Source organism: Heptranchias perlo, chromosome 7 (genome assembly GCF_035084215.1).
Source record: "Heptranchias perlo isolate sHepPer1 chromosome 7, sHepPer1.hap1, whole genome shotgun sequence".
Lineage (NCBI taxonomy): Eukaryota > Metazoa > Chordata > Chondrichthyes > Hexanchiformes > Hexanchidae > Heptranchias > Heptranchias perlo.
Window position 1 is genome coordinate 50,622,465 of NC_090331.1, and position 17,127 is coordinate 50,639,591.

At 43.2% G+C, this 17,127-nt stretch overlaps 1 protein-coding gene across 4 annotated transcripts in view; it reads right to left on the reverse strand.

Moving 5' to 3' along the window:
* ubr3 (ubiquitin protein ligase E3 component n-recognin 3) overlaps window positions 1–13,139 on the reverse strand; it is a 323,662-nt gene extending 310,523 nt beyond the window's left edge. For 3 of the 4 annotated variants that reach the window (XM_067987503.1, XM_067987502.1, XM_067987501.1), the window contains exons 1-2: window positions 12,674–13,139; window positions 799–938 (exon numbers count right to left, since the gene is read on the reverse strand). In XM_067987503.1, the coding sequence (XP_067843604.1) occupies window positions 799–938; window positions 12,674–13,092 (559 nt within the window). In that variant the 5' untranslated portion in view covers window positions 13,093–13,139. The remainder of the gene's footprint in view (window positions 1–798; window positions 939–12,673) is intronic. The other variant, XM_067987504.1, reaches the window with a different exon arrangement.
* Window positions 13,140–17,127: the final 3,988 nt, after the last annotated feature.

A 17,127-nucleotide genomic window follows, 5' to 3' on the forward strand; every position in this document is an offset into this window, starting at 1 on the left:
CTGGAGTCATTCAAGTGACAGTTGGATGTTGTAATGGGGAGGCGTTTATATATTTCTGTGAGAGGGTGAGGTAACTTTTGGTCTGTTCAACAAGTTACACACTGATAAATTCCCACTTTGTCTGCACCCATTGTTTCTCTCTCCTCACAGGAGAGGCACTTGTTGGGGCATGGCATCATAGACACCATCACTCTAAGGCCTTGCAAGTGACCATTCTCATGTCAGCCTGGACACCAAATATTAACAAGCTATTCAACTGCTGAGCCGAAACCTATCCACAAGCGTACTTTGAAGCACAGGGTCACTATATAACCAGCAGGAAGCCTAGCTTATTTTTCTCCCTAGCCCAACATTATGAAGGGTACTCACAGCACTCAACTGAGATCAGTTAAAATCAGCACAAACCAGGGATCATAACTGGGACCACAACACAGTGCATTGATCCATATACAATTCTAGTCTTTACTGCTGAATGAAAATTCTTTGAGCATTTTGAGCAATTGGAGAAGCAACATTTATATAAAATTACCATGAATGTGCTATTCTTTCGGAGACAGTGCCATTTTCCTGTATAATTTAATGCATATTTTAAAAATCATACCTAAAATCTTTCTCCATCACAGTTCTTATCCCAAATATTCTGTTGGGGTGTGCAAAGGGGAAAAAGATGACAAAACAATCTTACTAAATGCTCTCCTTTGGATAATACAAGTCAGGTGAGCCACTGAATTCCACTCATTACGATAATCGATTAAGATACAGAAAAACAGGTAAAAAAAAAAGGGACACTAGCCATACCTGGTTCACTATAGCCATCCCGTAAATGTTGAATAAGGCGGAGGATAACTCGAGGGAGTATGTGTTCCGACATCATCATCAGCTCATTAGGAACAGATGGAATATTTGAACTTGTTGTAGACCGATGCCTTTTGCAAAACCTACAAGAGTTTTAAAAATGTTATGTTATTGGTCTGTAAAGTGTAGAAATATGTACAAACATACAATTCTAGTCTTCAATGCTGCATGGAAATTCTTCCAGGATGTTTTGAATCAATACTTGAAGTCTTTCTTAGCGTCTGGAGAAGTTATCAATAAATCATAAAGCTTCTCGCTGTCTCTCTACACAGGTGAAATATTTTGGCAATCTTAAGCGAGTTGCTAGAAAACAGACCTGCAGTACAAAACTGCCCATAATTTTGCACTCTCACTCAATGCACCATAGAGATGGCTGGGTTGGAATGTGGCAAAAAGATCAAACGACACTTCTGCAGTAGGGGTACTCTTCTGAAGTTGGGAGTGGGACACATTGCTGGGGCAGAGTACAGACAGATTTACTCTGCACCTGGCTGGTGAACTTTACTAGAAGTGTTTGGTGCCGACATTTCGCTGGCAAAGTGGAGGAAAAAATGTTGCATTCCGCAGAATTTGATTCTTTCACCTTGTTAGGATTCCATCTCAAAAAGATCCTCATATTTAGATTCCTCGTGCATCAATCTTAGCGTCTAGTTTCACTACAGATGTTTTTTTTGAATATCCAAATAAAAAAAATCTGTCTAAGATTCCAACCACCACCTGTATCCAATGTTCCCCAACCATGCAACATCCCTCCCATGCTACCAGTTCCTTGCGAGCTCCCAGTGTAGCCAATCCCTGGACCCCACTCCTAGTGCTCTCAGACTCAGGGACTTTCGCATCCAGTATTCATAGACCTCAACTCCTTCCCACATGGCTGCCAGATCGCAAAGCCTTCCACTAGGCTTTCCCAATTACTGTTATGACACCTCATTACACCCCTCTCCAGGGCTATCAAACTCTGGGGTCACCACTCATCCAGTTTGGACGTATCCTAGGATTCCCCCTTGTGCTGCCACTCCCAGTAACTTCTTCCCGTGTTGCCAAACCCTAGCACCCACCTCCAGATATCATCCACTAATCCAAACCCCACCATTCTATTCCCCCAGTGCTACTAAACCCCCTCTGCAGTACTGCAGAACCATCTCCTAATGATAAACTCAAACAAACCACCATAATTGGATTTTCAATTGTGTATATGGACTTTCAAAAGGCATTTAATAAAATACCACATAATAGACTTGTCAGCAATATTGAAGCCCATGGGATGAAAGGGGCACGACAGCATGGATACAAAATTGGCTAAGAGACGAAAGACAGAGAGTAGTGGTGAACAGTTGTTTTTTCAAAATGGATGGAAGTATACAGTGGTGTTCCCTGTGGGTCAGTATTAGGACCACAGCTCTTTTTGATATATATTATAAACCTGGACTTGGGTATAGGGGGGCACAATTTCAAAGTTTGCAGATGACAAAAAACTTGGAAATGTAGTAAATGATGTGGAGAATAGCAACAGACTGCAGGAGGACATAGACAGACTGGTGAAATGGGCAGACACATGGCAGATGAAATTTAATGCAGAGAAGTGTGAAGTGGTACATTTTGGTAGAAAGAATGAGGAGAGGTAATATAAACGAAATGGTACAATTTTAAAGGGGGTGCAGGAACAGAGGGGCCTGGGGCTGCATATACACAAATCTTTGGAGGTGGCAGGACAAGTTGAGAAGGCTGTTAAAGCATTTGGGATCCTGGGCTTTATTAATAGAGGCATGGAGTACAAAAGCAAGGAAGTTATGCTAAATCTTTTTTTAAAAAAAACACTGGTTAGGCCTTAGCTGGAGTATTGTGTTCAATTTTGGGCACCACACTTTAGGAAGGATGTCAAGGCCTTCGAGAGGGTGTAGAAGAGCTTTACTAGAATGGTACGAGATATAAGGGACTTGAGTTATGTGGAGAGACTGTAGAAGCTGGGGTTGTTCTCCCTAAAACAGATAAGGTTAAGGGGAGATTTGATAGAGATGTGCAATATCATGAATGGTTTTGATAGAGCAAATAAGGAGAAACTGTTTCCAGTGGCAGAAGGGTTGGTAACCAGAGGACACAGATTTAAGGTGATCGGCAAAATAGCCAGAGGCGACATGAGGAAACATTTTTAACGTAGTGTGTTGTAATCTGGAATGCACTGCCTGAAAGGATGGTGGAAGCAGATTCAATAGTAACTTTCAAAAGGGAATTGGATAAATATTTGAAGGGGAAATAAATTACAGGACTATGGGGAAAGAGCAGGGGAATGGGACCAATTGGATAGCTCTTTCATAGAGCCAGCATGATGGGCCGAATGGCCGCCTCCTGTGCTGTACCTACTATGACAACATCAAAGTAAGGGAGAGTGTGTAAGATCTCAACTCCTCTGAGTCCAAAGAGAGCTCAAAAGAGTTTGCAGCTGGATGATCAGTGGCAAATGAAGTTCAATACAGACAAATGAAAGATACTGCATATTTGATTTTTTTAAAATTGCACGTACTCCATGGATGGGCGAGAACTTGCAAGAGACCTAAAGCTGTTGGTTGACCATATCTGAGCAGTACCAGGTGGCATTAAACAGTTATACTGCCAAATGAGCAGAGTTCTGCTGAATCTCTCCAGGGACCTGGTCAGGCCACACCTGTAATACTGCATGCAGTTCTGGTCCCCACAATATAAAAAGGTGCAATCCAGGTCCTAGAGGCAGCGCACGAGTCTGATCTGAGGGAAGAGCTATGAGAAACGATAAGGTAGGGCTCTTCAGCCTTAAAGAAATATGTCTGCAGGGACCTTCATATAGAGTTGTAAAAGATACTTAACTGGATAGAGAAAATAAATCTGAAACAATACTTGTAGATACAGCAGGACAAAATGGCACAGGTTTAGGGTTGTAAAGGGCAGTTTTAAGACAGACGATAGGAAGTACTTTCTACATAGGATGAGAAACGATAGAAACTAGTTGCCAGAAAGAATGTTTGAGGCCAGGACATTGGATTCATTTAATAAAGAACTGGATGTTGTAATGGGAAGATAGTAGGGTTGACATTCTGGAAGAATATAATTAAATGGGAGCCAGGACCACCATCATCTGAATGTATCTTGTGACTGTATGAGGGTTTTTGGCACTAAACCGATACCTCATGGCCTGGCATATTCTTCACTCTACCATTACCAAGCCAGGGGATCAACCCTGGTTCAATGAGAACTGTAGAAGAGCATGCCAGGAGCAGCACCAGGCATACCTAAAAATGAGGTGCCAACCTGGTGAAGCTACAACGCAGAACTACATGCATGCTAAACAGCAAAAGCAACATGCTATCGACACAGCTAAGCGATTCCACAACCAACGGATCAGATCAAAGCTCTGCAGTCCTGCCACATCCAGTCATGAATGGTGGTGGACAATTAAACAACTAATGGGCGGAGGAGATTCTGCAAACATCCCCATCCTCAAAGCTGGTGGAGTCCAGCACGTGAGTGCAAAAGACAAGGCTGAAGCGTTTGCAACCATCTTCGGCCAGAAGTGTCGAGTGGATGATCCATCTCGGCCTCCTCCCAATATCCCCACCATCACAGAAGCCAGTCTTTAGCCAATTCGATTCACTCCACGTGATATCAAGAAACGGCTGAGTGCACTGGATATATGGGCCCCCACAACATCCCGGCTGTAGTGCTGAAGACTTGTGCTCCAGAACTAGCTGCGCCTCTAGCCAAGCTGTTCCAGTACAGCTACAACACTGGCATCTACCCGATAAGGTGGAAAATTGCCCAGGTATGTCCTGTCCACAAAAAGCAGGATAAATCCAATCCGGCCAATTACCGCCCCATCAGTCTACTCTCAATCATCAGCAAAGTGATGGAACATGTCGTCGACAGTGCTATCAAGCGGCACTTACTCACCAATAACCTGCTCACCGATGCTCAGTTTGGGTTCCGCCAGGACCACTCTGCTCCAGACCTCATTACAGCCCTGGTCCAAACATGGACAAAAGAGCTGAATTCCAGAGGTGAGGTGAGAGTGACTGCCCTTGACATCAAGGCAGCATTTGACTGAGTGTGGCACCAAGGAGCCCCAGTAAAATTGAAGTGAATGGGAATCAGAGGGAAAACTCTCCAGTGGCTAGAGTCATACCTAGCACAAAGGAAGATGGTAGTGGTTGTTGGAGGCCAATCATCTCAGCCCCAGGGCACTGCTGCAGGAGTTCCTCAGGGCAGTGTCCCAGGCCCAACCATCTTCAGCTGCTTCATCAATGACCTTCCCTCCATCATAAGGTCAGAAATGGGGATGTTCGCTGATGATTGCACAGTGTTCAGTTCCATTCGCAACCCCTCAAATAACGAAGCAGTCCGAGCCCGCATTTAGCAAGACCTGGACATCATCCAGGCTTGGGCTGATAAGTGGCAAGTAACATTCGTGCCAGACAAGTGCCAGACAATGACCATCTCCAACAAGAGAGAGAGTCTAACCACCTCCCCTTGACATTCAACGGCATTACCATCGCCGAATCCCCCATCAATAACATCCTGGGGGTCACCATTGACCAGAAACTTAATTGGACCAGCCATATAAATACTGTGGCTACAAGAACAGGTCAGAGGCTGGGTATTCTGCGGTGAGTGACTCACCTCCTGACTCCCCAAAGCCTTTCCACCATCTACAAGGCACAGTCAGGAGTGTGATGGAATACTCTCCACTTGCTTGGATGAGTGCAACTCCAACAACACTCAAGAAGCTCGACACCATCCAGGACAAAACAGCCTGCTTGATTGGCACCCATCCACCACCCGAAACATTCACTCGCTTCACCACCGGCGCACAGTGGCTGCAGTGTGTACTATCCACAGGATGCACTGCAGCAACTCACCAAGGCTTCTTCGATAGCAGCTCCCAAACCCGCAACCTCTACCACCTAGAAGGACAAGAGCAGCAGGCACATGGGAACACCACCACCTGCACGTTCCCCTCCAAGTCACACACCATCCCGACTTAGAAATATATCACCATTCCTTCATCGTCGCTGGGTCAAAATCCTGGAACTCCCTTCCTAACAGCACTGTGGGAGAACCGTCACCACAAGGTCTGCAGTGGTTCGAGAAGGCGGCTCACCAACACCTTCTAAAGGAAAATTAGGGATGGGCAATAAATGCCGGCCTCGCCAGCAACACCCACATCCCATGAACGAATAAAAAGAAACCATTGTAGTGGAAAATGGACACTTATTATATCTGCCACAGTTGCACGGGATTGCACCAGGGAAAGGGTAGCTGAAAGTGGGGGTATGATGGAAGTTAATACTGGTAACCTGGAGGTTATAATCTCCCCTCAAAGCAAAGCATAAAGGGATAGGAACATTTACTTGGTATTCTTGATACATTCATTTAGTTACCCAAGCCATCCGATTTGGAGGACAAGTGGTACAGAGCAACCTGCATGATGATGTAAGAGTGAGCAAACTAATCAGTAATTGGTGAAATAAGCAGATACAAGGTTATTAATATTGTCATTGCTGAATGCTTAATTGCATTGAATTAGATTGACATTCAACAATCTTGTAATTTGACTAGGATTCTTTTGTGAATTTCTTTCTCGGAGACACAAGAACACACCAGAACAGTGGTCAGATACTGCCTAGATGCATTGCAGGATTGGTTTTGTTGCCATCAATTTTGTTGATGAGGTACTGATGAAATAGAGCAGTATGTTTGCAAAATACATTAAATTGAATATAAATTTTGTCAATTAGAAATAAAGTACATGTGGTTAAAGAAGGTAAGTTGTAATCATTGATAGTACACTTGAATTGAACAAGTTTTTTTTAAAAAGAAATATAATGTTTATTACCTTCATCTGCTGCTGAAACCCTCATCCATGCCTTTGTTACCTCTAGACTTGACTATTCCAATGCTCTCCTGGCTGGCCTCCCATCTTCCACTCTCCATAAACTTGAGCTCATCCAAAACTCTGCTGCCCGTATCCAAACTTGCACCAAGTCCCGTTTACCCATTACCCCTATGCTCACTGACCTGCATTGGTGCCTGGTCTGGGAACATCTGGATTTTAAAATTCTCATCCTTGTTTTCAAACACTTCCATGGCCTCACCCCTCCCTATCTCCAAAATCTTCTCCAGCCCTACAACCGTCCCCCCACCCGAGATCCCTGCCCTCCTCCAATTCTTGCCTCTTGCGCATCTCTGATTTTTAAAATCGCTCCGCCATTGGTGGCCGTGCCTTCAGCTGCCTTGGCCCTAAGTTCCGGCATTCCTCCCATAAATCTCTGCCTCTCTCATCCTTTAAGATGCTCCTTAAACCTACCTCTTTGACCAAGCTTTTGGTCACCTGTCCTAATATCTCCATATGTGGCTCGGTGTCAAATTTTGTTTGGTAACACTCCTGTGGAGCGCTTTGGGACGTTTTACTACATTAAAGGCATTATATAAATGCAAGTTGTTGTTTTTGTTGTTACAGGAGGTATATTTAAAAATAAAATTCTCAGCTGCGTGGCAACACGCTATTCCATGTCTCCAGATTTGCCAGAAAATCACTCAGTTGATGTCATCTGTGCATTTTGTCAGAAGATGGCTCTTCAGGGACCAGTACAGGTTGCCATTGTTTTGGTCCTTTGAGGAGACATCCAAACTTGAAATCATTTGTTCCAGCTAGGTACTGTTTAGTACTTGGCTGATAATGATGTTTTCAGGCACAGACAGTTTGTGTTTGGTATCCAAGACTGGAATACTTAAATTAATTCCAAATCTCCACCTGGTTGCCCGTGTTCAGCAGCTTAGTAGCTTGACTGGCATTGAGGGAAAGATTTCGGAATGGTGTGCGGCACAGGGGCCCAAAGAGTGGTGAAGAAAAACATAGCACGTATTATGGTGATGGGTATTAATTCTTTTGTCCTGTGCTACAAATGTGGGATCCCATAAAAAGGACCTTTTTTACTTTCAAGTGGTGGGCATGTCATCTAAATACAAGGTGCAGTCATCAGAGTCTCTCCCCTCTACCCAAGATCTTCAGCTATTACAGATAGCCACTTGCTAAACACTTGGAGTTACTTTGAATCATAGAATCTTACAGCACAGCAGGAGGCCATTCGGCCTGTCGTGCCTGTGCCAGCTCTTTGAAAGAGCTCTCCAATTAATCCCACTCCCCTGCTCTTTCCCCCATAGCCCTGCAAATTTGTCCACTTCAAGTATTGATCCAGTTCCCTTTTGAAAGTTATTATTGAATCTGCTTTCAGCAGTGCATTCCAGATCATAACAATTTGCTGCAAAAACATTTCTTCACTCATGTTGCCTCTAGTTCTTTTGATAATTAACTTAAATTTGTGTCCTCTGGTTACTGACTCTTCTGCCACTAGAAACAGTTTCTCCTTATTTACTCGATCAAAACCCTTTATGATTTTGAGCACCTCTATCAAATCTCCCCATAACTTTCTCTGCTCTAAAGGGGAGCAAACCTGGATTGTCACGTCTCTCCACATAACTGAACTCTTCCATCCCTGGTAGCAAATCTCCTCTGCACTCTCCTGAAGGCCTTGACATCCTTCCTAAAATGTCCCAATACTCCAACTGGGGCCTAACCAGTGTGTTACAAAGGATTAGCATAACATATCCTTGCTTTTGTACTGTATGCCTCTATTAATAAAGCCCAGCATTCCATATGCCTTTTAACAGCCTTCTCAACTTGTCCTTCCACCTTCAAAGACTTGTATATATGCACCCCCAGGTCTCTCTGTTCCTGCCCCCTTTAAAATTGTACTATTTCGTTTATATTGCCTCTCCTCATTCTTTCTACCAATTGGATAGCTCTTTCAAAGAGTCGGCACGGGCATGATGGGCCGAATGACCTCCTTCTGTACTGTATGATTCTGAGGGAAGGAAGTGAGATATTGAAATGTATGTTCATGTTTCTAATTCCAAAATAAGTCATTGTGTACACAAAATTTGTTCGTACAACTGTAGTGGCTAAAGAAAACACCAACTGCTTATTTTCCAGAAACTTACTTTGTAGTTTCCGGGTAGTAGAAACTTAGTGTAAATCTTGAATTTTGAGACAATTAACTGGGGCAATTGATCTTTCCTAACAGGTTAACTATGATAGACAGTAGGCGTGGCCATTACAATTGTGGGCTTTTCAACTATTTTTTCCTCGTGCACAGAGCCAAAGGTTACTACCAGATCGAGCCCTCATTGTTTATGAACTGGAATGCATCTTTAAATTCTCAATACTTGGTATTGTAGTGAGCCCAGAGGCTGAGTAGAAACACTTGTTATTGTTTTCAGCTTACATGGATATATCACAAGCCCCCTCATGACCCTCTAGATTTCAGAAAGCAGTAAAACAAACACCATCAGACCCACACTGCCCATCTTGCCATGCTCCCAGCACAGCCCAGCCCACCTCCAAACCATTTCTGGTATCCTGAGCTTATCAGTTGTCGAGTACAGTATAAGACACTGACAATGTTTGGGTTTTCACACTAGATATTCTCTTGGGTTTAGCATCACCATTCACATAAGCAAATCTCTTATCCCCTATGATCCAGTGTGCACCTTTTCCTGCTCAATTATCTAGTTAAATGTCAGCATGACCCAGCGATCGTAACAGAGAACCCTTACTCCAAATACCAGCCACTGAAATAATACACACCACGTGAATTCTCCTCTTTTTATAGAAGGCAGACAGGAATACTATTTTACGGAGATAAGGCACTGCTTCAAACCATCAACTGATTTATTTATATAAAATGCATGAATGAACAGTATATAGTTTTCGCAGCAAGAACGATTTCTCTATACTCTTTAGTTATGAAGAATAAAACCACACAACTTACTAACTATTAACTTTCTTTAGCAAAGCTTTTCAAAGATAAACTGATTCAGACTTTTAAAACGCAGACAGCTTTTTGCTGTTACTGCAAAAACACAGATCATGCTCTGCCTGTGCAAGTGGGAAACTTTCCTGAGAATTTCTTTCAATATACATTTCATGATTTAATTAACCAAGAATGGCTACCTCCACAATATTGTATGAAGACAAATGATACCATCTCTATTAATATAGAAATAGAAAATGCTGGAAATAATCAGGTCAGGCAGCATCTGTGGAGAAAGAAGCAGAGTTAACATTTCAGGTCGATGACCTTTCGTCAGAGCCATCTCTATTAATGTCCTGTGATGCGCATCAACCATGTAATCATTTCAGCTAACTAACCGCCTGGGCTCTTCCCACTGTTTCAAAGCTACAGTAAATTGCATGACTAAGTAGAGCAATTGCTGTAATTGTGACCCCCAAAAGAAATCTTCGCCAACATAGATTTAACTCCATACAAGCAAATCCTACTAGCACAGAATTTTTCTTAGTTAAAACATCCAGCTCAGGAATACCAAACTACCTCTACTAACCAACTTGATTGTCATCAAGTCGTAAAAGAGCCCAATTTTTCTCCAACTTAACATTGGCAAGACTGAAGGCATCCTGTTCAAATGAAACTCAGGACTCTATCCCCGATTCCATCAACCTCCCCAGTTGCCTCCTCCAACTGTATCAGACAGTATGTGACCTCAGCGGCCTGCTTGACCCCAAGCTAAGCTTTAAAGTTCTATATCCTATCTATCACAAAAACCACCTATTCCATCTCTAGAACATTTCCTACTTACCTCTACATCTACTGAAACTATCATCCAGGCCTCCATTTCTTCAACACGTTGATCATCAGTCTCCCAAGGTCTTCCATACAGCAAAGTCTGCCACATGCACCTTTACTGTACTAAGGACCCCCCCCCCCCCATCCCACTAAAACTCCTGTTCTCAACAATCTCCATAGTGTCAGCCATGGCTCAGTGGTAGCACATCAAACTCTTCAAGCCCCACTCTAAAAACTTAAACACATAATCCAGGCTGATGCGTCAGTGCAGTACTGAGGGAGTGCTGCACTGTCAGTGGTATTATCTTTCTGATGAGATGTTAAACCGAGCCTCATCTGCCCTCTCAGGTGGATATAAAAGATCCCAAAGAAGAGCAGAGGAGATATTCAAAGAAGAGCAGAGGAGTTCTCAGTCTCATAGCCAACATATATTTCTCAAACAACACTACTGAAATAGATTATCTGGTCATTATCTCCTTTCTGTGCACAAAATGGCTACACTTCAAGAGTATTTCATTGGCTGTGAAGCGCTTTGGGACACCCTGCAGATGTGAAAAGTGCCATATAAACACAAGTCCTTTCTTTTTTCAGTAGCTCCATCCTTTCATACAGTGGCTTCAAATTATTAATTTACAAATCCCTCCATTTCCTCATCCCATCTTATTTCTACAATATCACACACTGCACTCCAGTCCCAAATCACACACTGCACTCGTCAAACACTACCATATCCTCTCCATCACAAAGACTGCCTACTTCCACCTCAGCAACGTCGTCCATCTCTGCCCTGCCTTAGTCCATCCACTACTGAAACCCTCATCCATGCTTTTGTTTTTTGTTACCTCCAAACTCGACTATTCCAATGCTCTCCTGGCTGGCCTCCCATCTTCCATAAACTTGAGCTCATCCGAAACTCTGCTGCTCACATCCTAACTCGCACCAAGTCCCAATCACCCATCACCCCTGTGCTTGTTGACCTACATTAGCTCCCGCTCCCCAAACACCTCGATTTTAAAATTCTCACCCCTTCCTATCTCTGTAACCTCCTCCAGCCCTACAATCCTCAGAGAACACTGTGTTCCTCCAATTCTGGCCTCTTGCAAATTCTCAACTTCCTTCATCTCACCATTGGTAGTCATGACTGTAGCTGCAGCTCCTTCCTCTTTTAAGGCAGTCCTTAAAACCTACCTCTTTGACCAAAGTTTTGGTCACCGATCCTAATGTCTCGGTGTCAATTTTTGTCTGATTACGCTCGCTATTGCATCCCCAATTGATGACAAGGTTATCACAATCCTGCACACAAAAACTCTATTCTTAAACCTTTCTGTCTAAACCTTTCCCCATCAAAGGCCTCCTTAAAACTTTCTTCAACTAGGTCATCAGGCCAGCGCCCCAACTCTTAATACCAGCTGAGTGTTAATTTTCCTATCCTTTATTTTCTTGGGACGTTTCGCTACGTTAAGAGTTGAATTTTACAGCGTCTGCTCAACTTCGGAGTCAAATCTGCATGGTCATCGGCATCACATATATACTTATGCGCAAAGTATGTCAGAATACCAAAACTTTCAGTAGCCAAAACTTATATTTAACCTAAATGTCTAGGGGGACACACTATAACGATCGTATATGGACTTGTCCGAATTTACATTTCTGCAGAAAGGACTCGACCAGTAACTGTATGCTGTTTAGGTGACACTTAAAAGATCAAGAATCCTAAGATTCCAAGCTTGCAGCAGGTTTCCAGGTACAAACTTACATTTTAAACATTTTAGAAAAAAATGATTTTACTCGATTAACGCTTATACAGTAATTTACAGATTACGGTTTGGTAAAGTTTACTATACAACTTTTCAAATCTTAACGAAAGTGGATCCAAAGAAACAAACGTGGAAAAACATTCCGAAAGTATCTTGACAGCAGTTCACAGGGATCCCCCGCGTTATCTGAGGAAAGCAAGGAGTTTACAAACAAGTGCTGCTGCTCCTGGCCTAAAGTCACCGATTACCCAGTGACTGTGACCTGTACTGTCTCTATAAAGAATATTAAAAACAAGCCCCGAGTCCACAGCACGAGCGACAGTCCTTAAACCGGAGATTATTAGTGAAAGTGGCCGCGACAGGTCAAGAGTCCGGGCTCCGGTCACTCACCCGCTCTCCCGCATCACGCTGCTGTCCCCGCAGTCACAGGCCCCGCCCGCCTGACTCCGAAACATATTGAAATCGTGGCCCGTGTGTTCTCCGGCGTTGAAGCACTCGGCGCACAGGGACATACACGGCGAGATCCCGCACGTCCTGCACCGGTAGGCCACGAAGTTGGCGGTCCACACCAAGCCGCACAGAGTCGCGTTGTCATACGCGCGCACCATTTTACAGAAGTCATCGAAGCTCTCGCCGCCGGCCATCAGGCACTTGCACCACTCGATCGCCTCAGCCTCGGCCACCGGCCTCAGCACGCTATCCAGTAGGTCGTTGAGGTGTTGGACGCCTCTGCCATCCGGCCGAGAACACTCGGCCTTCAGCGAAGCTGCTGCACTTCGCTTGTCCCGGCGCAGTAACGACACCGCCATGACGGCTCTCTCTCCCCCCACCCAGCACTTATTTATTTTGTTCTTTGACCAGCATCTCGGCTGCTCTCGCGATATTTCAGTCGCTCCGCTGACACTGGTCACGGAAGCTGAATGTCCCCGCGGCGAGCACAAGAAGTGGTCGCTGGATTTCAAACTTTAAACTCAAAATAAAAGTGTCCCTTGCAATTTTTTTTTTTAAAAATAAGCATCACCATTCATAAGCGAAGCTCCTTGGGAGGCGTACTTACTGCAAAGAGCGATGCGTTTTATCAGTTTTCCGAGTGATTTTTTTTTTGGAGGGCTGGGTTGCTTTTACGACCAGTTCGAAGCTAGGAATGGTTAGGTGCAAGATTTTTAAATGTTTTGAAACTGGGAAAAGATGCACCTTAAAACTTAATATTGCAGTATTCTGTTGCTGAATCATGAAAGAGATGCAAGTCAATGAGAAACAGCGAGGAACTTTTTATGGACAAAATGAGGATATAGCGGGCGGGAGGCTGACAGGAAAGAATTGAGGAATATGTATCAGTGGAATATAGCACCTGCAGTTAGACAAAAAAGTTGTACACAATGGGGTAGATAATGTGGCTCTGAAGCAACGCCACTGGGACCACATCTGCCATTTCTATGTGTTTCAAAGTGAATGAATAGTACCTGGAGAATTTTTAAACACTAAATTCAGATAACCTTTCCTATGCAAACTATTATCAAATGTTTGTTTTACATGACAACATAAGTTAGAGAGACATGGACAGCAAGGAAGAGAACAAGCCAGGTGACAAAGCCAGAGAGAGCAGTTTGTGGTAGCTATTAGAGAAACAAGGGAACTTGGGAAGATATAGGAAAGTACAGAACCAGAAAAGACTACAGTCCATCTGATAGGTCTCAAAAACACATTCCTCTAACTCACCCACTTCCTCAAACACTTATCCAATCTCCATTAAATATTTATACATTATCTGCCTGGGCTGTCCATTCCACATGTTAACCACCATGTTTGTAAAGTAGTTAAATCTAAACTGTCAATCCAACTTCCTTCGTCTAATCTTGAGCTCAGGCGAAGGAGGAAACTGGTTGGGCCTCTATTCAAGAAAGAAATAGAACACCCACAGGCTGTCCTGGTGGGGGATGGAGGTGTAGAAAGACTGAATGTCCATAGTGAGACAGAGACGGTTAGGGCCAGAAAACCAAAATTGGTTAAAGTGGCAGAGGGCATCAGAAAGAAAGAATTTGCATTTATATAACACTTTTCACAAATTCAGGACATCCCTAAGCGCTTTACAGCCAATTAAGTACTTTTGAAGTGCAGTCACTGTTGTAATGTAGCAGCAACTAATTTGCACATAGCAAGCTCCCACAAACAGCAATGTGATAATGACCAGACAATCTTTTTTAGTGATACTGGTTGAGGGATAAATATTGGCCAGGACACCAGGGAGAACTCCACTGCTCTTCTTGGAAATAGTGCCATGTAATCTTTTACATCCACCTGAGAGAGCAGATGGGGTTTCGCTTTTACTTCTCATCCGAAAGACTGCACTTCCAACAGTGCAGCACTCCCTCAGTACTGCACTTAAGTGTCAGCCTAAATTTTCTGCACAAGGCGCTGGTGTGGGACTTGGACCCATTACCTTCTGACTCAGAGGTGAGAGTGCTACCACTGAGCCAAAGGGTCGTGGATGTAGCTAGGTAGGGATTGGAAAGAAGAGAAAAAAATGGAGCTGAGATAGGGGGAAGTAAGTTCCTTGGGGCAGAAGTTGGCTGAAACAATAGGTCTACCAGTACAGTCCTGTTTGTGGATCTTGGGGAGCAGGTAGAAGCAGGCTCTGTGGGGTTGAGCGATTATGAGGTTGGAAGCTGCGGAGGGGGGAAGTTCTCCAGAGGCTATGAGATCAGTGACGGTCTGGGAGATGATGGCTTGGTGTTCAGAATTGGGCCAGAGGGAGGTAGGAGAGGTTGTCAGAAAGTTGGCGTTCAGCCTCTGCAAGGTAGAAGTCTTTTTGACATACAACAACAGCACCTTCCTTGTCAGCAGGTTTAATAATGACGTCAGGGTTGGACTTAAGAGAACAGAGGGAGAGTGTTCAGAGGGAGATAGATTTGAACAAGTGAGAGGAGTAGAGAAACTAAGAGGCTAGCAGTTCTCAATGAAAAGATTTAGATGGTAAGAGGCCAGAGGGAGGGGTCCAGGTGGAGCAGGAATTCTGAAGACAGGAGAAAGGGTCTGCTGTGAGGGAGGAAACCTCCTGGCCAAAAATATGGGCACGTTGGTGATAGTGGCAGAAGAACTCAGCATGATGTGCTCAAAATTCAGTGAGGTGGGGGGCATAAGGGGATGAAGCTGAGGGGATCAGTTTGGTAGTCATTTTCTGCAACGCCTCCAGTGTCTGACTATTTTTGCTGTCTCTTGGTCACTTGATATCATGTCATCATTTACATCTTTCAATAGCCCAATTGGTTCCTTTTTTCAATCTGCTTGTTGCGAATACACTTGTAGAACTGCTTGTTATCTTCTTTGATATACCTGTAGATTAAATGCAGTACTTTTTTTTGTCTAGGTTTGGCTTGGTGGCCAGCTCAATCCAATTCAGACATTGTGAGGATAGTTCAAACTGGTTTTCTAACAACAGACTTGAAGGGAGAAACCAAGCTACTTTTGAAAAAAGGCAGACTGTGATTTGTTCAGTTGAATGCATTTTTGAATCTGAGTATCAGTTATGAAAATCCAAACAAGCTATGGTGACCGGTAAAATGACATATAAGTGGCTGGATCTGTTCAGTAGAAGATATCTGAACCAACTGGAATCTTTACAGGAAAAGATAAGGTTGACAAGCTAGCTCCCATAGTCAGAAAAGATCATTCAAAAGCATTAGGTTGTGACTTTTATTGTTTTATTTCCACTCAGGAGTTAGATAATAGACTTAATGCTGCATATAGATCATTGTACTTTTTAGCTGTTAGATTATTTTCTTGTTCATTGTTTAATAAATTTGCTTAATATTTCAAACTTAAACCAAGGTCTAATGCAAAGTACTGCCATTTTCAAAGGTTAAAGAGAGATCCTGTGGAGGCATAGGATAAATTGCAGTAACTTAAAAATAATTACCAGACATGGTTGATTGTTCATTATCCTGGCACATCACTCAAAGCTTACCTATATCTCAAGGCAAGGAGAGGCACTCTCGAAGTAATGGGAGTTCGAACTCACTCACGAAAGAGCTGAATAATCAATAAGAACAGTAGAAAAGATCGAAAAACATAACAGTGGTGGCAGTGGTAGGATTTTTAGAGCTCATACAGACCTGAAGCAGAATTTAAAACAAGTAGAATATTGACAGTTTTACAGTAGTTAAGGAAAAGATAGCACAAAAAAGTTCTCAAAGAATTAGGCAAAGAGCTAGAGTTAACTCGTATAACTGCTGAAGAGAAAGTAAAAGAATCAGAGTCTGCATTAAAGTTCCTTGGATGCAAAGAAGAGAAAGAACAATGTGAAGAGAGAGAATGACACAAATTCAAAGTCAATAAGAGGGAGAAACAGCACTTGCAAGTTCTTGAGCTGGCAGGGAAAGACATATGAACAGCTAGGTAGGTAGGGAACTGGACAGATCTCTTAGTCCATAACTCTGCTGGGATTAATTTTGTTAAATTGGCAGAAGAGATAGCAGAGACAGATAGGCAGATAGAGATGACAAGACAAAGCAGTATAGAGAGAGAGAGAGAGAGATCAGGGACAAACAGACAGTGATATTGCAGATGGTGAGAAGATCACACCAATAAATCAAACGTCAGAGAGATTGAGGCATAGAGGGAGATGCAGGCAAGTGAGACAGTCAGACATGTCAGAGGGGCAGAATAAGAGAGACACAAAGTTCCCAGGAGCAGGGCTTCAACAGACTTAGTAGTAATGTATTAAAATCCTTGAGTTAATAATGCTGTAACATCCCCAATACATTGAAATAAATGGATAGCATTGTAATTATTATAGTTACTTGTTCCATATTCAGTGCTGTAACCTCCCTCAGCCAGTTACAACA